This window comes from Cynocephalus volans, chromosome 10 (assembly GCF_027409185.1).
Source record: "Cynocephalus volans isolate mCynVol1 chromosome 10, mCynVol1.pri, whole genome shotgun sequence".
Classification (NCBI taxonomy): domain Eukaryota; kingdom Metazoa; phylum Chordata; class Mammalia; order Dermoptera; family Cynocephalidae; genus Cynocephalus; species Cynocephalus volans.
In genome coordinates, this window is record NC_084469.1 from 98,216,198 (window position 1) to 98,237,474 (window position 21,277).

Below are 21,277 nucleotides of genomic sequence, written 5' to 3' on the forward strand. Positions count from 1 at the left end.
AACAGGCCGAATTCATTCCTGCCTCAGGACCTCTGCACTTGCTGTGTTCTCTGCCTTGCTCTCACTTCCTCCTGATACTATGTTTGACTCGAGGCTCCAATGCCACCTCCTCGGAGGCATTCCTCAACCCTCTGCCTGCCCATTGTTCCTTTCTATTACAAATGCTGGCTTATGATCTCCTGAGAACTTATCAGGAGCTGAAATGATCTTATTTGCTGGCTGACTGACTGCTTTGATCACTGGAATGGGTGCTCCAGAAAGGCGGGCATTGCGGTGGTCGCATTCAATTCCATATCTACAGGAATCAGCACCGTGCCCAGCTCACAGGGAATGCTCAGTAAACAGTACCTAAGTGAATGAGTGAAGGGACCCATGAAGGGACAAGTGAATGAGTGAATGAATGAACAAATGAATGAATGAGCAATGGCTGTCTAGACGCTGGGTGCCAGGAAGAGCAGGTATAGTTGGCAGGTACAGAGTATCTTAGATCAGAACCAGCTACACAATTTGTGGGATCCAGTACAAAATAAAAATGTGGGGTCCCCTGGATTAAGCATTTCAAGACAGTGGCAGTAGGACCAACCAAGCACAGGATCCTTCTGAGTGTGCAGACCCTTTGTAACTGCATAGATCGCATGCCCATGAAGCTGGTCCAGTCTTAGATACAAAGATTTTCTGGGATGGCGGGGTGCTTCTGGGATATCTAGGGCTGTGTTTATTGGGAGGACCTGGTGATCCCACCAGGAGGAGATAGAAGCAATGAATGAGTTCTCTGGAAGAGAAAGAGCAAAAACTCCCTACTCATGCCTCTGTTGTAAGGGCTGCAGGATGGTGGTCACAGCGTATGGTTTTATGGTGACAGCAGATGATCGGTGGGCAGGCACTGAAAAAGGCATTGGCCTGGAGACAGAGACCAGGTCTGATACATGCTTTGGGACGGCCAGGCATCTTTGAGGCTCACCTTTGCCTGCTGTCCTGATTTGGGGAGCTAGAGTTGTCCCTGACTTTCAGGTGACCTGGGAAGGGTGAGCAAATTGGACGCTCTCCCAGTGGTAAGTGAAGGAGAGGGGAGTCCAATGAGGAGGGATTGCCCAGGATTCCAAGGCCCATGGTGTTTCTCCACCTCATGACTATCCTGCCCTAGCTATGGGAGTTCCACTGAGTCAGTCCCAGGGGAAGGGGTGTCCTGTGGGCAAATCCCAAAGGGGAGAAGATGGGAGGGAGAGGGGTGGGCTGCCCACAGACCTCATAGACAGCCAGGTCGATGCCCGCGTAGGGGATGATGCCCAGCACATTGGGCAGGTAGCCGCGGTAGAAGGCGCGGGGCCCCTCCTGCTCCAGGATCCGTCTTGCACAGTCCAGCAGCCCCTGATACTGGCCAGTCAGGCGTAGGGTCAGTCGCGTCTTCAGCACCTGGGGAGAAGCTGGTTATTCCTGGAAAAGCTGTCCCCAAAATCACTACATCTGGGAATGAAGACACTTGGAAATAGCTACTCCTGGAAGCAGATATCCTGAGAATCACTGAATTTTAAAAACCACTTACTTGAGAATCTTCTACTATCCCAAATCTCTGTATCTAGAAATAGTTACACCTGCCACAGTGGCATGGGGAAGCCACTGCTGAATGTCTCCCAATATCTTATTCCCTTCTTCCTTAATAATAGAAATGAATTTTCAGCAAGTGCACAGCCATTAGAAAAAATAAAGACTACATTTCCTGGCTTCCCTGGGTGTGTGGCCATGTCACTCAGTCCTAGCCAATGAAACAGGACAAAAAAGAGGTTTGTGTGACTTTCAGAAAGCATCCTTAAAGGTGGAGAAGTGTTTCCTCCTTTGTTGCTTCCTTTTAGGCTGGGATGTGGAATGTGATGACCGGAGCAAAAGCAGCCATATTGGTCTATGAGGCAGACACTACACTCTGAGATGGTGGACCAGTAAGACAGACAGAAGGAACCTGGGTTTCTGACATACTGAGGCTACCATCCCAGCTCTGAACTGCTCATCTCCAGACTTCATTTATGTGGTTTGAGTTTTCCATCACTTTCAGAATCCTAAATGTATATTGCACAACCTGAAATCTGAAATGCTTTCTTTGAAAACAGCACCACCTAGAAATGATTCCCCTGGGAATATGCCTCCTATCCTTTGAAAAGTTATATCCATAAACGGCTGGCTCCCATGACTTCCGTCCAAACAGTTGTAACCAACACTACTGTCCCCAGAAGTTGTATCACAAATTGTAATATCCAGACAGGCTCCACATGAAACAGCCTTGCTCCAATGAGCTGCAGTCTGAATCAGGGAGAAGTGAAGTTACAATCCCAATGCATATCGGGGAGTGTGGAGTGGAATGGTTACAGCAGGCTTCCCACTCAGCAATGGGGTCTCTGCCAGGGCCCCTCCTTCTTACCTCCATGGGGTAAATGATGGTTTGGGCTGTGGCACCAGCCAGGGAGCCAGCCACAAAGCGCTCCTGCACATGCAGTGTCTCCTGTTGTCCACAGATGGCCCGCTTGATCTGAGGGTGGGAGACAAAGGGCTGGGTAGGACCTCAGGGGTTGAGAGTTCTGTGCATGCCACTGTTCTAGCTTGCACAGAACTGGCCTGCTGTGCACATCGTGTTGGGGAGCAGATGCCTACTCCGGGGACCCGCATACATCCCCCATCCCCAAGCTAATCCCAGAAGTCCCAGGCTTCCTCACACCAAGCACACCCCTCCCCACACTCTCCTTCACCTGTTCATAGGCCATGAACTTGATAGCCGACTCAGGTGCAATCTTGAGCACGTTGATACCGTTGCCACGCCACAGGGAGCAGATACCACCCTCACGGATCATGCTCTGTAGGCCCCCCAAGATGTTCAGTCGGTTGGTCTTTGAGGTATGAACCTGACCAGGGAGACGAGGCAGTTTTGCAGTCCCCTTCCAGGTCCCCGGCCTGGGGGAGAGGGCTGGTCTCTCCAGGGCTCCTCACCTGCATGAAGACCTTGAGGCGGTCCAGAGGGGCCGTGCCTGTCCGCGACACGGCACCCGCCACTGCGCCAGCCACCAGCTGCTTCCACCACATGCCTGTCAGCTTCTCTTGCTTTGAGAACTCATCTGGCACAGTCAGACATTCGCCAATGTCCAGGACCTGGGGATGCAGGGATTGGAGGTGCCATGCCACAGCGGGGACAGGGAGTTGGGACTCAATTCTAAAGGACACCCCAGAGAGTCTGCCAATGGATCTTGATGGACAGTCCAGGAGATCCCTCTCGGATCCTACCAGATGCCACCAAAACATCCAACCCAGCAGTTTCCCTGCAAGATTCTAAGATACTTCTTGGAGACCTCCACCAAATCCCACCGAAGGATCCTACACAAGCATCTGCCACATAAAGATCCCTCTGGAGCTAATCAGATCCCTCTGAAAGATCCCACTCAAGGGTCTCCAATATAAGGATTTCAGAAGATCTGTCTAGTGCCACACAAGGTCCTACTGGGAACCTACGATATAAGGACCTCAGCTGATCCCTGCAGGGGCCTCACCACATCTCACTGGGATCTCCTCCCCAGGGAGCCCCCCACATCATCTCCCTTCTATAGAATTACCAACCAAGGCCCCTTGGATCCTCTGGGGTGGGAGTCTCTGGATCTCCTGAGAGGATCTCACCAGATCCCACAAATGGATCCCCTCCAGATGCCATCAAATCCTACCAGAAGCATCGCTCAGGGATTCCCACCCAGAAACTGGGGATCTAGAGCAAACACCCTCCTCTAGTGGATCCCATTGGACCTTCTGAAGACACTGGCCTTTAACTTTTCTGTCCAGCAGCAGAATCCATTATTCAGCAGAAGAGGAGCTGTGTGGGCTGAGGGGGTGAGGCCTGGTACCTCATCTGGTGAGCTCTTTCTTCCCTGTACCCCCAACCTCCACAAGTTGCCTCCAGAAGCCCCCAAGTAAATCTGAAGGGCTCCAACCAGATATCAGAGATGTCCCAAATGTCTCCCCAGGCCCCTGAACCCTAAATAAAGAGAGAAACAGAGCCCCATCCCTTGGCTGCCCCCAGTACCTTCTCCTTCTAGAGTCCTGGCCAGCACTTCCAAGCCCTGGAGAGACCAGAGCAAGCCTCCACTCTCCTCCCCCCCACACCCCCAGAGAAGAGGGACCAGCCTCCAGGCTGGGAAAACCACTCCCACCTCACCGTGGAATGCTTCCAGAAATAGAGTACATCTTCCACGTTTTCCAGAGAATGCAGCAGGAAGTGGTCACGCCATTCCTGCCAGTCGATGGTCATTGTGCCGTCACGGTCCATGCTGGGGTGGGGGTGGTGGAGGGGGCACAGGCTCAGTGCCTGGGGCTGGGGGGAGGTTCTGCAGGTTTGGGGGTAGAGTGAGCTCCTGAGTACTGAGAGATTGCCACACATCTAGGACTGTTCTAGGCCCATCCCATGGATGTCCCATGTTGACTCCTCATGCCAACCCTATCGGGGAGATGGTATTATTAGCATCATTTTACAGAGGGGGAAACTGAGGCTCAGAGAGGTGAAGTGACAGCCCAAGAACTGCCTGACTTCAATGCTCAACTTCTCAGCTCCACCCTCTCTGGAACTGGGTCTGGGGCCCAGAAGATCGAGGTGGCTGAAGGGTCATGGTGACCTGAGTTACCTGGGATTCTGGGCCCCCAGTGACTTACCTGTGCAGAATTTTCTCTGCCTGTTCCAGAGAGATGGAAATGCCCAGAGCTCGAAAACTCTGTTGGATCTCAGAGACATCAATATGACCTGGGGAAGGGGTCCAAGGTGGGGAAGGGTGTGTGTGTGGGACCCTGGGGGACCCTGGGACAGAGGATCAGGAGAGCTTGGAATGGGAATGGTCTAGCAAGACCAGGGAATCCAGAAACCCAGGGTAAAGTTTGCAGCAGGGTTGAGGGGGTGGGGCATCCCTGACCCATTGGGATCAGAGAGGTGGAACTGGGCAATATTAGTGGGGGGTGTCCTCAGTTCCACAAATGAATGAATGAATCCAGGGGTAATTATAGGGGTTTCTACAACATGGGATCAAGAGACAATATTCGGAACCCAGAAGGTGCTAAGGGGGAGGGTGTCTTTGTCCTATAGGGACTCTAGGAGCAATATCGAGGATCTTCGTCCCTGAGAAAAATCTAAGGGTAGTAATAGGGTTCCAGCCCCAGAAGGGAAAAGGAGCTGGGATGGGCTGGCTGGGCCTCGAACCACCTAGCTGGGGGTGAGGAGAGCTCCCAAAATAGCCTATGAATCATCGGGAGAAAGGGCCCCTCCCCCGTCATCCCAGAGCTGCCAGTTCTAACCCATTGGCATCTCCAGGGCCCCCACAGCCCCATCCCCTGGCCCGAGGGCTGGCCTTACCATCCTGATTCCGGTCAAGACTGTGGAACATGAGCAAGAGACGTTGTTCCCGCTCCTGCAGATAGCGGCTAAACTCCTCCAGGTCGAGCCCGCCATCCAGGTCAGCGTCACCCTCAGGGGAGATGCCCTGGCAGTGGGAAGGGGACAAAAGGGGGGCTCCAGTAGGCCGCTCCCCGATCCGGAGTAGGTACCACCTGTCTTATGCCTCAGGAACCTAGGGCCTCCTGTGCCTCCCCTTCCCCCAATCAGCTCACTTCTCAGCAAGATGCCCAGGCCACGATAGCTATATGAGGTGGGTGATGGTAGTCCAATTTCCCCGGTGAGCAAACTGAGGTTCTACAAGGTCAAAGAACTCATTCAAGGTCACAGAGCTGGCAAGTCTGTCACTAAAGCCTGTGCTCCCAGATGCCTGTTATAAAAACCTGTCCACATGGCAGTCTCAAAGAACTCCCTTTAGAGACAGCCCTGGGCAACGTGGGGCAGGACAGATCCAAGCTGAATAGCCTTGGGATCTCTTATTCCCATCTGGAAAGTGGGTGGTTGGACTGAGGATCTCAAGGATGCTGTGGAGACACTTCAGGGGCATCTGAGGCTACAGGTGTGGGCGACACCTGCAAGGCGGGGGAGCGGAGCAAATTCTTGCCTTGATAGGTGCATCCCCAGCTGAGTGTGGCCTCAGATAGGATTGGGGCCCTGGCTGGGGCAATGAGCCAGGCCCAGGAGAGGGCAGGGGAGGGAATGTAAACACAGAGGCTGGGGCAACTGGCTGGGAGGGCAATAGGTGACCTGAGGAGGGTGGAAGGGTGTGTCTCCTGGAGGTGGAAACGGGATGTCTTGAACGGTGCAGAGTCTAGAGGAAGGTGTGTCCCGGGCAATGGGCAGGAAAGCGCCCCACTTTGTTCCCTGGCAGACATCCCCATCCCCGGGGTGACTGGGTTTGGCAGCCAAACTGCAGACCTGGGGACTCGGCGGCCCTGTCTTCGGCGCCAGACACGAGTGGGCAGGGGGCGGGGGACAGAGACACAGGTCCTGGAGACCAGCCACAGGTAGTCCCAGGCGGCTCCGGCCGCCCCATTCAGAGGCTCGGGTCACCAGGCCCGGGCGGGGCCCCAGCGCGGCGGGCGAGGAGGGGGTCCGGGCGGGGGTACCTGTTGGGCACCGCGGTCTGGGTCGCCTCCGCCCAGCTTGGCCAGCCCCTGGCGCAACTCGTTCACGTCCACTCGGCCATCCTTGTTACTGTCCAGCTCCTCGAAGAGGCGACTCCAGCGTTGCCGCCGCTCCGCGTCGCCCGGGCCCCCCCGCATGGTGCCCGCCCGGGGGGGAGGGGAGGCCCGGCAGCAGCGGGGGCTTCGCGGCTCCCCCTCCCCCCCCCGGGGCCCCGCAGGGCCAGCTCCGCGGCCACAGGCTCCGCAACCTCAGCGCTGCCCGCCGGGCTCTGGCACTTGCTGGAGGTGATGACTGCTAGACGTCGCCGCCCGCGCCAGAACTTGCTTCTCCTCCCCCGACCCGCTGGGCGGGGGGGGAAGGGGCCGAGGGCGGAGCTGCGGGCGTGGGGAGGGCTGTCTGGGATGCTCCGGTATTGCACGGCCGAGGGAGCCCCAGAGTTCCTTTAGGGAAGAGGGGCTAGGCTCAATAGTCTTAGTTCTGGTTTCAGAGTTCTTCCTCTTCGTGCCTCAGTTTACCCTCTTCCCCTTACCACAAAGGGGAGAGGTAGGGAGATGACAGGGATTGTGTTTCGGAATCTCTTTCCGCTCGACCTCCTTCTCCTACTAATCCTCTTCAGGAACTAAAGTTCTCGCTTTCCCCAGAAGTACGCAGGAACCCTGCGCCATCTAGCTGTCTCTTTGCCCGTCCGCTCAGGTCGTATTCCCCACTCGGCCACAGAAACAGAAGATCAAGACGCGGCGCTCTCCCACTATCCCTTCATTCTGCCCGCGCGCTTCTTTACTCGGTCCCACTCAGTCTGGGAAACGGAAGATCCACACGCGTCGCGGCTGCAAAATCGGTTTCCTATTGGCCAGAGCCGCCTGAGCTGCGCCCGCCCGGCCCGCCTCGCCCTCCCACCTGGGCGGGGCCTCCCCGCTGACCCGGGGCTGCCTTGAGTAGAGCCCCACAGCCCGACGGCCGGCTCGGCAGTCTTAAAGGGGCCGCTGCCAGATCCTTCTAGACCGGCCTGTGGAGTCTCAGTGTCCGGGTTGCGGCTAGGGATGAAGACCGGGGTGGGGGTGGCGGTGCGGAGTGTTAAAGGCGGGGCTCCAGCCTGTCGCGCTCGCTGCACCTGCCGAATGCCCCTCCCACTAGTTTCGGACGCAGTTTCTCGTCTCACCATTAGGGGGAGGGGCAGACAGAGCACTTGACAGCGACAAATAATAGCTAACATTGATTCAGTGCGCTGCACATGCCAGGCCTTTTACTCACCTCTCGCGTCGTCCTCGCCAAATCCCTATAAGGTAAGGGGTACTGTCTTTCCCGCTTTACAGATGAGGAAACAGGAGCTTAAGACGCTCTCCCCAGTTCATGCCCAGTAAGGGGCAAAGCGGGGATTTAAAGAGATCTGGGATCCTTAACCATCGCTCTCCACCCTGAAAGGGATTAATTATCCTTTAATCGCCACTCTTTACCTAAGAGTCCTCGTAAGGGGATGGTGTCATTATCATTGACCTTTATCCAAAAATACAGCCGTGAGGGCACATTTGGTTCCCGCCCAAGCTCTGTCCAGACAGGTGTGCTCGAACAGGTGTGTCCCAGACAAACGAGCCTCTTATAGATGGTCGCCTAGCAGATGTTATCATTCCCAGGTGTTCCTTGCAGGTGCCCTACAACATGGGGAGATACAGGTGTTTTCCCATGGAGATGTACCACGTAGGTGTTTTCTCAGAAACAACCCGACAGGTTGGCCTCCATATATGTGAACTTTTGTCCTGCTGGTCCTCCACACAGATGTGCTTCAGTGTGAGTGTGCCTTATGCAAAGTTCCCAGGTCTTCCTCTCATTTCAGCTCAGTTCTATACAGGTGTTCCTCACACAGGGCAGTTTCGTTGACCTCACAGATGTGTTTCTCAACAGGTGTTCCTCCACCCACGAATGCATTATACAGTCCCCTCATAAGTGTGTTCCAGTTAAGTATACATCCATATGGATATGTTTCCATATAAATGGGTCCCATACAGGTATACTTAAATGCAGTACATTTCCACATAGGAATTCCCCCACACAAGTGTTGTACGTTTCATAAGTGAGCCATGCCGTTGCGTTTCCAAAATAGGTGTACTCCACGCCAGAGTGCTTCAATCAGATGTTAGTTATCATGCAGGTGTGTTCTGTACAGATGTTTTCCACACAGGTATGCTTCCATTCAGCTATATTTCATATAGATGCGACTCCATGCAGATGTCTCCTGTAAGTATTCTTCTCACACGCGAACATCTGTGCAGGTGTCTTCTATACAGGTGTTTACCCCATACAGATGTTTGCCGAAAAGGTGTTTTTACATGAAGAGCATTCCATCCGAGTCTGCTTAAGCAGGAGTGCTTTATATACCGGTGTCGACTTGCCCCGTGTGTCTCCACACCTGGGCGATCCTACAGATAGGCCCGCTATACAGGTGTGAGGCCCTTCTTACACCTGCGCGCTTCCGCCCGTTCCCTACCCCTCCCCATTATGGAATTGGGTTCCCGTTACAGGTGCGCCCGCGGCGCGGCCCCGCCCCCTCCTGGCTCCGCCCTCTCATCTAGGCTCAGGTGCACCAGCCGGAAGTGCGCTCCCCTCCCAGGTGAGTGACTAAACTTTCCGGGTCACGTGAGCGGGCGGAGCCGGTGGGATCCGACTGAGCGACTGACCGCCGGACCGAGGGTTCGAGCTGGGGACCCGAACAGGGAACCTGTGCGAGATCAAAGACGCCCGGGCCAGGTAGGGAGGCTGGACGCACGGCTTGGCCTGTTCCCCCACCCCCACCCCTTCCCTTTCCCTCTCCCCAGCCCAGGAACGCGCGCCCGGGAGTTAATCTTTAATCTCTGACCTCTGGCGGCGGGGGCGGGGCGGGACTCCGGGGTGCCCGGGTGCGCGTCGCCTCTCCCGCGGGCCAGTGCCCGGGTCCGGCCCCCAACCCCACGCTCGGGCCTCTCTTTCTCCCGCCCCTAGGTGCCCTGTCGCAGGTACCCCCGGCTCGAGATGCGGTAGGAACGGCGAGCGCCAGAAGCCCCGTCCCTGGCGCCACCAACCTGTCGCCCAGCCCATGGCGACCCCCAGCCTGGGGCTGCTCTTGGCGCTTGGCCTGCCGCTGCTGCCGGCCCGCTGGGGCCGGGCCTGGGGGCAAAGTAGGTACTGGTGAGGGGTGCTGGGGGGGAGGGGTCCGGATTCCTGGGTTTCTGCTGGGGGCAGGGCTTAGAAGCGCTGGGTACCTGGGGCACAGTGGGGTTGAAGAATTGGGGCGTGGGCATGACATGCCTTGGGGAGGGGTCTACAGGTTCAAGGCTGGGGGGTTAGAATTTCTGTCTCTTTCTGGACAGTGGGAGCTGGTCTAAAGAGAACTCCTGAGTTCCTGCCAGGGGTGGAATTGTGGGTTGGGGTGCCTGGCCCCACAGAAGGAACTGGAGGGAGGGGAGACCTGTGTATCTGAGCATCGGTATAGTTGGGTTGTTTTGGGCAGACTGGGAGCCAGGAGGAGGCCTGCCTGGGGCCTCAAGCCCGGACTGACGGGGCTGGCTATAGGTGTGGACCTAGCCATTCAATCCTTCTAGTCCAGTTTCGGGAGCCTGGGGGGAGGTGTGACTCAGGCATTGGAGGGAAAGCAGGACCCGCCCAGATCCTTAAGGGCCCCTGGTCGGAGTGGTGAGGCGGGAGGGCTGGGCTTCCGGACACCATCTATTATAACAGCCCCCAACTCAGTGTAAACAACTGGTGGCTGATTACTCCCTGCTGGGCTCTGCTGGGCTTGGGGTGGCCAGAGGAGCAAACACAGGGGTTGGGAGGCAGTCCTGCCTGCAGAGCACCCATAGTCTCTATGCTAATGGAAGACTCAGGAGGGCACAGTTTTAAGTGGACCCTGCTGGGAAATGGGGGTGGTGTGGGGGATGCCCAGGAAGATGCAGATAGGCTTAGATGGGAAGGGTGGATAGAGACTAATTTGTCCTCTTGGCTCGGGCCCCAAAGCACAGGACCACTCTGTGAGTGAAAACAGCACCGCTATGCCCACCGGCCCTGGCTCCAGTGGGGCCCTGGTGAGTTGGGGGTGTATGTGGGAACAGGGTAGCAGGGATGTTATTCAGGGGTCCCACATATAGCAAATGGAGGGGACTAGAACCCCTCGCCAGAGGTGACGGGTCAGGGTGGCATTGGAGAGCCCCAAGTGGGAAAGACCAGAATATCAGTGGCAAATGGGGAGACGTAAGTCCCAGACCAGGGAGATTAAGGGTCCTTGGAGTGGGGTGGACAAGAATACCGTACATGGCAGGTAGCCCCATATGTTTCTCAGGAGCCCTATGTACCTCTCAGGTCAGGGGTGGGGGTGGGGAGCCCAGACCTGGTAGATGTGGTAGGAATAGGAGTCCTAGATGTGACAGGTGCTTGTGAGGGGATCCCACACATAGCAGGTGGGGAGCCTTGGAACCCCAGACAATGTAGCTGTGGATCCAGGAACCACCAGTAGGGGGACCAGATCACCAAAAGTGGCAGGTGTGTGTTCGTGGGGGGGAAGGGGAGATGCTGCTTAGGTGGGGGTGGACAGGATCTCCAGACTCAGGTGAGTCACACTTGTCCCCTCTCTGCAGTCTCAGGAGGCCATTACTGCTATCATCGTTGTCTTCTCCATCCTGGCTGCCTTGCTCTTGGCTGTGGGGCTGGCACTGTTGGTGCGGAAACTTCGGGAGAAGCGGCAGACAGAGGGCACCTACCGGCCCAGCAGCGAGGAGCAGGTGGGTGCCCGCGTACCACCACCCCCCAACCTCAAGTTGCCGCCGGAGGAGCGGCTCATCTGAACACTGGGGCCTGCTGCCACTGCCACCATTGCCCAGGACTGCCCGGTGCTCACTTGCACACAGCAGCCACCACCGAGACACCAGCCTCTGATGGCACAGGACGACTTGGGGGGCCGGGGGCACCTGCCTGGCGGGCTCTGTGCAGCATGCCGCCTCTGCTCGACTCTGCCTGCAACTGGGGGTGCCAGGGAGGGGGACCCACCTCCCGCTTGCCATACACCATCTTTGCTGTGCCGCGACAACCCCCTCTCCTTTCTTTCAGTTCTCCCACGCAGCCGAGGCCCGGGCCCCCCAGGACTCCAAGGAGACGGTGCGGGGCTGCCTGCCCATCTAGGTCCCCTTCCTTGCATCCGTCTCCCTTCCTTGATGTGTGACCTTAGGGGAAGGCAGAGCCCTTTCTGGGCAGTCAGACCCACCCACTGCTTAAGAATAGAAAGGAAGGTGATTTGAAGACTTTGCCCCTGAGAGCAAGGGAGGGTGGGGCTGCTCACTTTTTATATATTTATATAAAATTGGTAGTGAGATATAATAAAAGTTTTTGAGCTTGTGGAAGCATTAGCCTAGATGGAGGAGGCACATGCAGAGACGAATGGTAAGGCTGTAAGGGTCTTAGGGAATTGGGGGGCTTCCTGGAAGGGAGGGGCTTCTGGATGCACCTAAGAGTCAGCTGGAGGCTGCCCCTGGAGGGAGAGTGACAGAAGGGAGCAGACAGCCAGCCCCAGATAAACTCACCAGGAAAAAACCAGCTTTGGGATCTCGTGGCTTTATTGAGGGACTGGAGTCTCCTCCAGACCCCTGATCCTTAACCTTCAAAATACTTCTTAAGATCAGGAACTCTTGGCCAGCTGCTAGCCTGGGGCTCTTGCCAGTTGCTGGTGGGTGCAGTAGAGGATTTGGGGGCTCCTGGCTCTTCTAGGGACTGAAGGAGAATGTGCTCTGCTTGCAGGACCTCAGGAGGTTGAGCTCTTGGGTTCTCCAGAGAAATGGGGACCAAGGAATCATCAAGGGGATGGGACATCCAGGCAATATCAAATTTGGGGGCCAGAAGTTGGGGGCTTTCTGGAGGGCTGGGCTGGGTGGGCACTGTGGAGAGCCTAGAGCAGGGGCTCTCCTGGGTTCTAGAATCTTCTACTGCCTTGTGGGGAGGAGAGAGATGAAGAATTAAGGCCTCTGTGGGAGGAGAAGGTTCAGGGTCCCCTTGGCTGCTTGGGTCTGCAGAAGTTGTTGAAGACTGGAGAGATGGAGGGATGATTTCCTGGTCAGCCTCTGATGGCAGCTGGAGATGGGGGTTCTTTGAAGAGCTTGTGACATCCAAAGACTGGGCAGTTTGCAGGGACAGCAGGTCCGCAGGCAGAGAAAGGGGCTGGGGCTCTGGCAGTTTCTCATCTTCTCGTTGCCATCTCACTCTTCCTGGTATGTTGGGCTGGGTGGGGGTGGGGGGATAGCCAAGTTGCTGGCCTTTAGATGGGGAAGCAGCTGGCAAATTGGATGGATGGCTAATTAGGGGAGATGGGGGGGTGTCTCACCAGACTGAAGCAGCTGTTCAGGTCTCCTCTGTGACAGCAGTCTAAGCTCTGGCTTGGCCTCAGGCTGCCTATGTTCTTGGCTCCCATGCTCAGACTATCCAGAATCTCACTCAACAAATCCAGTTCCTCTCCAGACCCCAAGAAAGTGCTGTCCAGATCTTCTGCCCACGGGCTCTGGGCATCCTCAGGGCTCAGAGGGGGTGTCCTGAGTGAGGATGGGCAGCCTCAGATATTTGCCTGAACCCAGTCCCGGTCAAGCTGCTTTAGAGTTTGGGGACCTTCCTCCCCATCAGTCCTGGCCTCCCACTTCCAATGTTGCCCTGCTCTTGGAGCCTTACCCCTCTCCTGGGGGCTCAGAAGTTTGCTCTTCCAGTTGGAGTCTCCTGTTGGGGCGAAGGGGCCGGTTCTGCAAAGGACAGATTTGGGGGTGAGGTAGATCAGGAGTGGCAGAATAAGGGGGCTGGTGCTTTCTGGAGAAGGATGAGTTTCACGTGGGCACAAAATATTGAGGTAGGTGAGGAGGGAGGCGGGAGGTCTAGATGGAGACTGGGAATGGGTGGAGAATTCGGTGATAATTCCAGGTGTGTGCAACTCTAGGTGTGTGCGTGGGGGAAAGGGGTGATCTTACCTGTCCAAAGTGCTGAGTGATAGGCAGGCGCTGTTGCAGGCGATCTGAGCGGCTGGTGAAGGCTGGGATTCTCAGGGAGCCCCCCCTTTGGAGGCCAGAGTCCCCCTCCTAGGGAAAGGATGCATGAGCTGGTGGCCTCTCCCCAACTCCCACTCTTCAGCATTGGCTATTGTTTGGCCTTACCTTGTGTGTCAGCAGACTCTGCATGCCCTTCAAGCCACTCTTGGCCTATGGGGGAGACAAGGGATTATTAGACCCAAGGGTGATTGGACCCTGGGCTTTTGAGATCCCAGCCCTCTGTCCCCAAGGACAGCTGTTTCTTGCCATCTGTCCATCTCTGTGTCTCAGAAACATGTTCACGACTCCCCCATACCACCTAAGACGTCAATACAAACTTTTCACCCCTTTGACTAATACAAGAGGAGTATTCCTGGGGGAAATAACCTTCAAATGAAATCGGGAGCGGCAAAACAACGTTGTAAAGATGTCAGTGTCTCAAAGCCGAGTGAAGAATAAAATCGAATGGACAATTTTGAGCTGCAAAAGTTGGCACTAGTAAACTTTTGAGCTTGGCAGGAAAACAAAAAGCAAAATGAAGAAACAAGGGCAGAAGTTGGGATTGTAGTGTATGAAAAGGGCAAAAGATATTCGCCAATGAACTTGGTTGTCAGTTTTAAGTAGGCGGGAAATAATTTGGACAAAAATGAGAATGATAAATGGGAAATAAAAGTGGGAAGAATTGTTTAACTGCTGATTCAATTCTGATAAAAAATGTTTGCACTTAAAATGTCTGTTGGGGTCAAAATGTCCCATCCCCATGAGGGGTGGAATGTCCTCTGTCCCCTCCCCCTTGTCACCCAGCAAGTGCGGCTCGTCCAGCCCAGCCTCACCGAGCGGTACATGTTCCTGACGGCCGGTTGAGTCTTGGCCTTGACCGAATGCAGGAGGGCACCACCACCTTTCTGGGGAGAGAAAACAAAACAATGCGGGAGGGAGGCTTGGGTCCCTGGTGCTGCTGGACAGTCCCTCTCTGAGTCTCAATTTCCTCACCTCTATAAATGAGCATAATCACGACACTACCTGGGGACTGTTGTGGGATTAAATTAATCCGATAAGAAGGATTTAAGTGTTTGGTGGTGTTACCTTTAGGTTGTCTGCCCAGAGCTGGTAGGAGCGAAGGGTGCCTGGGGTGAGGAGAGATTCTCATGGTCATTGAAGGCAGGATTAGGCTGGGGTTGCTGGTAGGGTGGGGACGCGGGGACTCCAGGGCCAGGCTCGGGGCTCACCTGACGAAGCCCCACAGCAGGTGATCTCCTGCTCAAAGTGATCCGAGAAGCCCTCCCCTGTGTTGAGCTTCTCTAGTCGGGCTTCAATGAACTTGGGAGGGGGAAAGGGTCAGAAAGTCAGAAGCAAGGCAGCCGCAGACACACCTGAATGCGAGGGCTCAGGAGTCTATCTGCCGTCAGGATGTAGCAGCCATCCTGGCCCCTGTAGGGGCCCACCCTAGGAACCAGAGATCCAACCCTCTCCCAGCCCCTCAAGCAGGACCTGTCCCCAGGCACCAAACCCGGCCACTCACAGGTACTCAGAAGTCTAACTCAGTACCCCTCCAGACAGACCCCCACCCCCTTTTAGCCTGGAGTGGAGTGGACCCTACGTTCAGGGACCTTGGGGTCCAGCCGACCTTCTCCCAGGATCCTCCGCATTACCATCCCTAGAAATCTTGACCCGCCTCCCCCCTCCAACCGGAAGGGTGTCCACAATCAGGACCTCCACCCCTGACCCAGGAAGATCCCCACTCAGGGAACTGGAAGTTTGCCCTATCCCAGTCCCCTTCAGGGGCCTTGGAGTAGGTCTTGTCCCTCAGGAACCCAGGAGTTGGGGGCTCTCATCTTTAGGAACCCAGGGTTCAGTCCTGACTCGCCCACTTGGGGACCCGCCAGAGCGGCTCCAGCCCCGCCCACAAGACCCAGAAGTCCGCCCCAGCCTTGCCTTCTGGGATTCAAGAGTCCTCCTCTGCCCCGCCCCTTGGTCCCCGCCCTCAGGGACTCAGGCGGCTGCTTCCAGCCCCGCCCCTCCACCCCCGGCCCCGCCCTCAGGGTTCTGGCGCACCTGTTTGAACAGCTGCAGGTGCACGGCCCGCCGGTGGAAGGCCTGCAGGGGCGCCCCAGGCTTCTGGGCCAAGAAGGCTTCTTCATTGAAGGTTATGGGCTGGCCCTGGAAGAAAGACACACGTCCAGAGCTCCCTGCAGCTCTCCTGGCCCCCAGCCACCTCCCTCACTCTACCATAAATCGATTTGAGCTCCTGCTATGTGCCTGGCCCTGTGCAGGGCCTCGTGGGCCACGGCGAGGACTTGGGCTTTTACCCCGAGGGAAGTGGAAGCCCTGGGAAGGCTGTGAGCAGGGGAGGGACGTGACCTGACTCAGATGCTCACGGGTGACCTCGGGCTACTGCAGGAAGGACTGTGGGGGACAAAGGCAGGAGTCTGCTTGTAGCGGGGCGGGGGGTGGGGGTAGGGTGGCTGGGGGGAAGGGGAGTACACTGATCCAGGTAAGCAGCAATGAGAGACAGATCAGGGTGGGGACAGGGAAAGGGGCAGAGGGGAGATTCGGGATGTGCTGTCAAGGCAGAGCCAACATGAACATCATATGCTCAAGTGATACTGGTACCCGCCAGCGTTGTTGTAGAATGATCGTAAAAAACAGGGGGTGGGGACGGTGGGGGTGGGGCTTGAGAGTCAGCAGACCGAGGTCCTGGCTTCAACATCCACTCACTGCGGGACTTCTCCACGCCTTGCTTTCTTCATATGTGAAATGGGACGATAATAGTATCCATCTCGTGATATTGTTGTGAGATTAAATGAGATAATAGTAATAGTAAAACCTAGCATTTACTGGGCACTTAATATATGCCAGGCACTACTCAAAGTGTTTGAAATATGCCGATTCATTGGCTCACAAGAGCCTTTTGGAAGGTTACTGTTGGGGTCCCATTTTACAGATGAGCTAACTGAGGCACAGAGTAAGGACTCCATAAATGCTAGCTATCACTATTATTGTGAATCCTGCAGGTACTCACGAGGCCTCTCCCTCAGCATCCCCGCTGCTCACCGGGCTGCAGACGAGCGCGTCGCGGTATCCCCCGAAGAGCAGAGCCTGGGCTTTGAGGAACAGACGGGAGACACCTTCCCCGGGGACCAGCGCCACCTTCCTTAGCCGCAGCCTCAGCAGGGACACCTGGAGGACAAGGGGGCGATTCTGAGTGGGCGGTTGCGGGGCCCCTGCCTTTCGGAACAGGAGGGTAGAAGGGGGTGACACTGACCACGTCTGGGGGCAGCGCCTGCACATCGTCGAAGGGCGTCTCTAATGTGTTTGAGTCCACGTTCATCACCACGACGTCCTCCAGGGCTTTGTCCCTCACTCTCTGCGGGGGAGAAGGGGAAGGCCGTTCAGAGCCCGAGGACCCCTGGAGGAGGAGGGTAGGTGGGGACAGAGAGGGAGGGGGAGCCCTCGCGTCCCCGCCGTCCGGATCGGTTCGCGCTCACCTCGACCAGACTGGTGTGGACTCCAATGAGGTAGGGCATGGGAGCGCTGCGGACGGAGGGGGTGGGGTCATGCAGGCGCCGCCCCCCCCTCCAGGCCTTGTCCCCAGGCCCTGCACCTCCCCAGTCCCCCTCCCTCACCAGCAGTAGTCCAGGAGGTGCGGGGGAAGCGTGGGGATCAGCACGTGCTCCCAGCGCATGGGGTACAGGAGGGCGCAGGACGCGTGGACGCACGATGTCAGCTGGGGACGGATGGGGGGCGGGGAGTCAGGGCCCGGATCCCCAACTTCAAGGACCCTCTCTGAGGCGGTGGCTCTCCCAGCTCCTCTTCCCACGTCCCTAGTCTCCTGTCCTCCCTCCCCCACCCGCTCCCGGGTGACTGGCGAACACTCAGAGCCCTTTAGGAATAAGGTGGAGACCAAGAATTCAGCTCAGTACAGTTTCGAGCGGGTGGCGGCGGGACTGCCCGTCCTACTTCCTCCTTCTGAGGGGCGGAGCTAATACGCCACTCTGCAGGGTCCAGCCCCATAGGCCTGGAGCGACCACTCAGTCTCCTCTGGCCCCACCCCAAAGAGGCGGAGCTAGGATTCAGCCTTCCCCCAGTGGTGGAGCCGTGACTCCCCTTCACTGACCCCACCCCCAAAGAGGCGGAGCAAGAATGCAAAACTTTGCCCCGCCCCTAGAGGCGGAGCTCGACTTGAGCACTCCAGGACCTCATCCTCCAGGGGGCGGAGCCAGGCCCGTTCTGGTCCCTGGGGGCTGGAGCCCGGACTCAGCCCTCCTAAAGAGCAGGAGCTACAGCGCATCCCTTCTGATTCCCCGCATATGGGTGGGCCAGAATTCCACTCGGCCCGACCTTCAAGGGGGCGGAGCGAGGACTTGGCTCCCGGGTCTCACCCAGCCGGGCTAGAGCTGGGAAGGGGCCCCCGTTGTCCCGCCCCCAGGGGCGGAGCCAGGCCTGGCCCCTCCCCGCCGGCCCCGCCTCACGGTGCTGAGCTTGCTGGCAGTGAGCAGGACTCTTCGCTCGGCCAGGAGCGCGGAGAACAGCGCCACCATGTTCTCGTCGGTCACAGCCACCACCAGTTCCGTTAGGTTCCTCTGAGGAACAGACGGGCGCGCTGGACGTGGACGGACGCCAGGATCTGGCACCCCCCTGTGGGTTTCGGGACCTGTTCCCACCCCCAGAGTCCCCTCCCCAGTCCCTACTCACGTTCTCAGGGATGGACGGCAGGCGGCCGCTGTCGGGGGCCACGAAGCAGGAAAGCTGGTGGGGGCATTGGATGGGGAACCAGTCAGTCAGGGGGTTGGCCTGACGTGGGTGCCCAACCATCCATGGTCCCCGGAGCCCCACTCACCGGCTTGCTATTCCCTGGGGTAGGGGGCTGGGTACCGTGCGCTCTGGAGATCGTCACTCCGCTGTCCTGGGGGAGAGGTTTAGCTGTGTGGCCCTCAGGGCTGGGGCACAGCCTTCCCATTACGCCCAGGAGTTGGGTGCTACTCACCAGCTCCCGCCCCGCCGAGGCCTGGGGCTCAGGCAGGGGCTGCTGAAGCAGATTTAGAAGAAGTTCCTCAGCCTCCGAGACCTGGGTGGGGGTGGGGGTGTCTGAGCCAGAGCTTGAACTGGGGATTCCGAGGTCCATGACTCAGGCTCGGTGGTCTGGGAGAAGCCAAGGGGCTCAAAACAGGCCTGGGAGTTCTGAGAGGGGCTGGGGCTTGTTGGGGTGGGGGCTGGGACTCCTGCAGGATTGAGAGGGGGGCTGGTCTCACTTGGTCCTGGGCCAGGAGGTCCCCTACTGTGTTCAGTAGCTTGTAGAACACCTCAAACCATGGCAGGTGGCTGTAGAGAGAGGGGACAGGTTCCACACTGTGCCCCCCTAGGCCTGGGCCCTTCCTGCCCCTGCCCCCAGACCCTCATATCCCACACCTGAGGATGCAGAGGCAGCTCTGGGCACCAGCCCGCAAGCGGCAGAAACCAAATCTGCGGTTGCCTGCCAGGTCCGTGAGGGCGAAGGTGAAATGCTGTACAGCAGGGCTGGGGGGCTCCCTGGAGGTGGGAAAGGCTCTCAGAGAAACCTGGGCCTCCCAGCTCCCTGACCCCCTCCCCACTCCCCCCAACAATGCTCCTAGTACTATGCTCACTAGTCTCGGGCTCTGGGGTCCTGAGTTTATAGGTGCCTAGTTGTCAGGATCCCTGAATGCCTGAGTCCCTGGGGTCTCTGGGTCTCAGGGACCCTGAGTGTATGGGTCTCTAGTTTTTTGGGACCTTTGGTATCTGAGTCCCTATGTTCCTAGGTCCCTGGGTTCATGGATGTAAGAATCCCTGAGTCCTTGGGTCGCTGGGTCCCTGAGTCCCTGGGTTTCTGGGTCCCTGGATCCCTCAGTCCCTGGGTCTTTAGGTGTCAGAATTTCTGGGTCCCTGGGTCCCTGGGTCCCTGGGTCCCTGAGTCCCTTTGTCCCTGGATGACTGAGTCCCTATGCATATAGGTCCCTAGTTGTCAGGGTCCCTGAATCCCTGAGTTGCTGGGTCTCAGATTCCTGGATGTATGGGTCTCCAGATGTCCCTGGTGTTGAGTCCCTGGATGTTGAGTCCTTGGGTGCCCGGGTCCCTGAGTCCCTGGCTTCCTGTGTCCCTGAGTATATGAGTCCCTAGGCCTCAGGGTTCCTGGGTGTGTGGGTCTCCAGATGTCTGAGTCCCTGTGTACTGAGTCCCTGAGTCCCTGGGTCTCTCCTCCCTTCCGTACCTTTCCACATCAAAAGGGAAGCAGAATTTAGGCACCATCTGCATAGCTTCCTGGGGGTGGAGAGAAGCACAGACTGCTTGGCCACTCAGGTTAGGTCCCCACCCCTGGCCTCCAAGTCCAAGGCACGGAATCCCCTCCTCCCTGTAGGACTAGCCCTGGCCCTGGAGGAGCAAAGAGCCAGCCTGCATACCTGGTCCCTGAAGTCTGGGGGGAACTGTCGCAGGATGGGGGGATCTGTAGGGAAGAGCAGGCTTCTAAGTTCAGGACCCCAGTCCCACCCTTCACCTCCCCCCCATCCCCATATGCTCCCAACTCACCCTCCTGCAGGGAGGCAGGGCAGGCAGCTTCGAAGAACCAATCAAACACGGCAGGGGGACCCCCTCTGTGGGACATGAGAAGGCTTAGTGAGTGCAGGGACTTGCTTATGCGCGCACGCGAGAGCATGTGTGTGTGTGTGTGTGTGTATCTGCCACTCTGCACATGTGTGTGATTGTGTGTGTGAGAGTGACCAGGTGCACTGGTGTGGGCATGACCCCAGGGATTTGTGGTGGTGAGTGTGTGGTTGTGTGAGGTTGTGCATGCAGCGGTGTTGACTGTGTGTGCACAACTGTGGGTATGGGGTGGGGCGAGTGTGGCTGTGTGTGTGTGGCTGAGTGCATGACTTGTGTGTGCATGCGGGCAGTGTTTGTGTGTGATTCTGTCTGGCATCTGCCTAAAAGGATGAGACTGTCCGTATATCCATGGGGTGGGACTGTGATGTGTGTAACCGAGCAAGTGTGGGGGTGAATAACATCTACCTTTTCTTGCATGGCTGTGAGTGTCGCTGGGTAAATGTGGGAGCATCCTTGTTGTCTGTCCATGTGTCTCTGTATGTGAGACTTCATGAGGCCCTGGTGGCTGACCCCACATTTTTCATCTGAGAAAGGAGGGCAGGATGCCCTGGCACTTACTCTAAGCCCTGCCTTCCTCCCCTGCCCTCACGTCACACAGAGGATGCTGGGACTTGAGCTCCAGGAGAGAGGCCAATCGCAGACACACTGTCCTGTCCAGTTGCACACACAGTCTCTGATATGGAGTCCCCAGAACTTCACTCTTATGCTGACACAAGTCACACACATGATCACTCACTTGCAGGGACACACGGCTTCCCCTCCCCCCATCACTCAAATCTGCTGATCCCCAGAAGCCATCACTCAGATACACCAAGGGATACATGCTTGCGGGGGTACATGCACTCACAGAGTTACAGACATGACCACATGAAGCTGGAAAGAGAGAGAGAGGAGGTGCTGAGAGGGGCCTGAGCATGTCTCAGAGTAGAATCCACAGTGCAGGCCAAGTGAGTGTCCTCCCCCAGTTCCGGCCACCTGCCCCCTGGGTCACTGAACTTCCCAGGCCTTCCCCATTTTCAGCTTCCCTCTGCCTCAGCCCAGGCCTGTCTGGAAATCTTGTACCAGAGAATGAAGGAGGGGGCAGCTCTTACTTGGCTCTGGATCCCAT

The 21,277-nt window shown here is 57.1% G+C and overlaps 3 protein-coding genes across 9 annotated transcripts in view; 1 reads left to right on the forward strand and 2 right to left on the reverse strand.

The window, feature by feature from the left end:
• Nucleotides 1-6,830, reverse strand: part of LOC134387074 (mitochondrial adenyl nucleotide antiporter SLC25A23) — a 24,469-nt gene extending 17,639 nt beyond the window's left edge. For 5 of the 7 annotated variants that reach the window (XM_063109325.1, XM_063109323.1, XM_063109326.1 and 2 more), the window contains exons 1-8: nucleotides 6,514-6,824; nucleotides 5,366-5,492; nucleotides 4,675-4,762; nucleotides 4,184-4,352; nucleotides 2,974-3,132; nucleotides 2,736-2,888; nucleotides 2,411-2,518; nucleotides 1,246-1,413 (exon numbers count right to left, since the gene is read on the reverse strand). In XM_063109325.1, coding sequence (XP_062965395.1) covers nucleotides 1,246-1,413; nucleotides 2,411-2,518; nucleotides 2,736-2,888; nucleotides 2,974-3,132; nucleotides 4,184-4,352; nucleotides 4,675-4,762; nucleotides 5,366-5,492; nucleotides 6,514-6,669 — 1,128 coding nt within the window. In that variant the 5' untranslated portion in view covers nucleotides 6,670-6,824. Of the gene's footprint in view, nucleotides 1-1,245; nucleotides 1,414-2,410; nucleotides 2,519-2,735; nucleotides 2,889-2,973; nucleotides 3,133-4,183; nucleotides 4,353-4,674; nucleotides 4,763-5,365; nucleotides 5,493-6,513 lie in introns of all 7 variants that reach the window. The other 2 variants (XM_063109322.1, XM_063109328.1) reach the window with 2 other exon arrangements.
• CRB3 (crumbs cell polarity complex component 3) lies at nucleotides 6,668-11,773 on the forward strand. Its single transcript, XM_063109975.1, has 6 exons — nucleotides 6,668-6,816; nucleotides 9,049-9,137; nucleotides 9,197-9,274; nucleotides 9,506-9,681; nucleotides 11,134-11,277; nucleotides 11,603-11,773. Exons 1-6 carry the CDS (start codon nucleotides 6,668-6,670, stop codon nucleotides 11,672-11,674), a joined length of 708 nt encoding a protein of 235 aa, XP_062966045.1. The 3' UTR covers nucleotides 11,675-11,773.
• Nucleotides 11,774-12,142: 369 nt separating this feature from the next.
• On the reverse strand, nucleotides 12,143-21,277 carry DENND1C (DENN domain containing 1C). The gene is made up of 23 exons (XM_063110868.1): nucleotides 21,261-21,277; nucleotides 20,095-20,159; nucleotides 19,968-20,011; nucleotides 19,778-19,827; nucleotides 18,961-19,080; nucleotides 18,804-18,873; nucleotides 18,539-18,619; nucleotides 18,392-18,457; nucleotides 18,247-18,300; nucleotides 18,024-18,134; nucleotides 17,178-17,278; nucleotides 17,040-17,085; nucleotides 16,817-16,918; nucleotides 16,606-16,731; nucleotides 15,607-15,711; nucleotides 14,781-14,871; nucleotides 14,638-14,678; nucleotides 14,385-14,456; nucleotides 13,678-13,722; nucleotides 13,495-13,602; nucleotides 13,205-13,272; nucleotides 12,867-13,071; nucleotides 12,143-12,763 (listed from the first exon to the last, which is right to left on the reverse strand). The coding sequence occupies exons 1-23, from the start codon at nucleotides 21,275-21,277 to the stop codon at nucleotides 12,143-12,145; spliced, it is 2,409 nt and encodes an 802-aa protein (XP_062966938.1).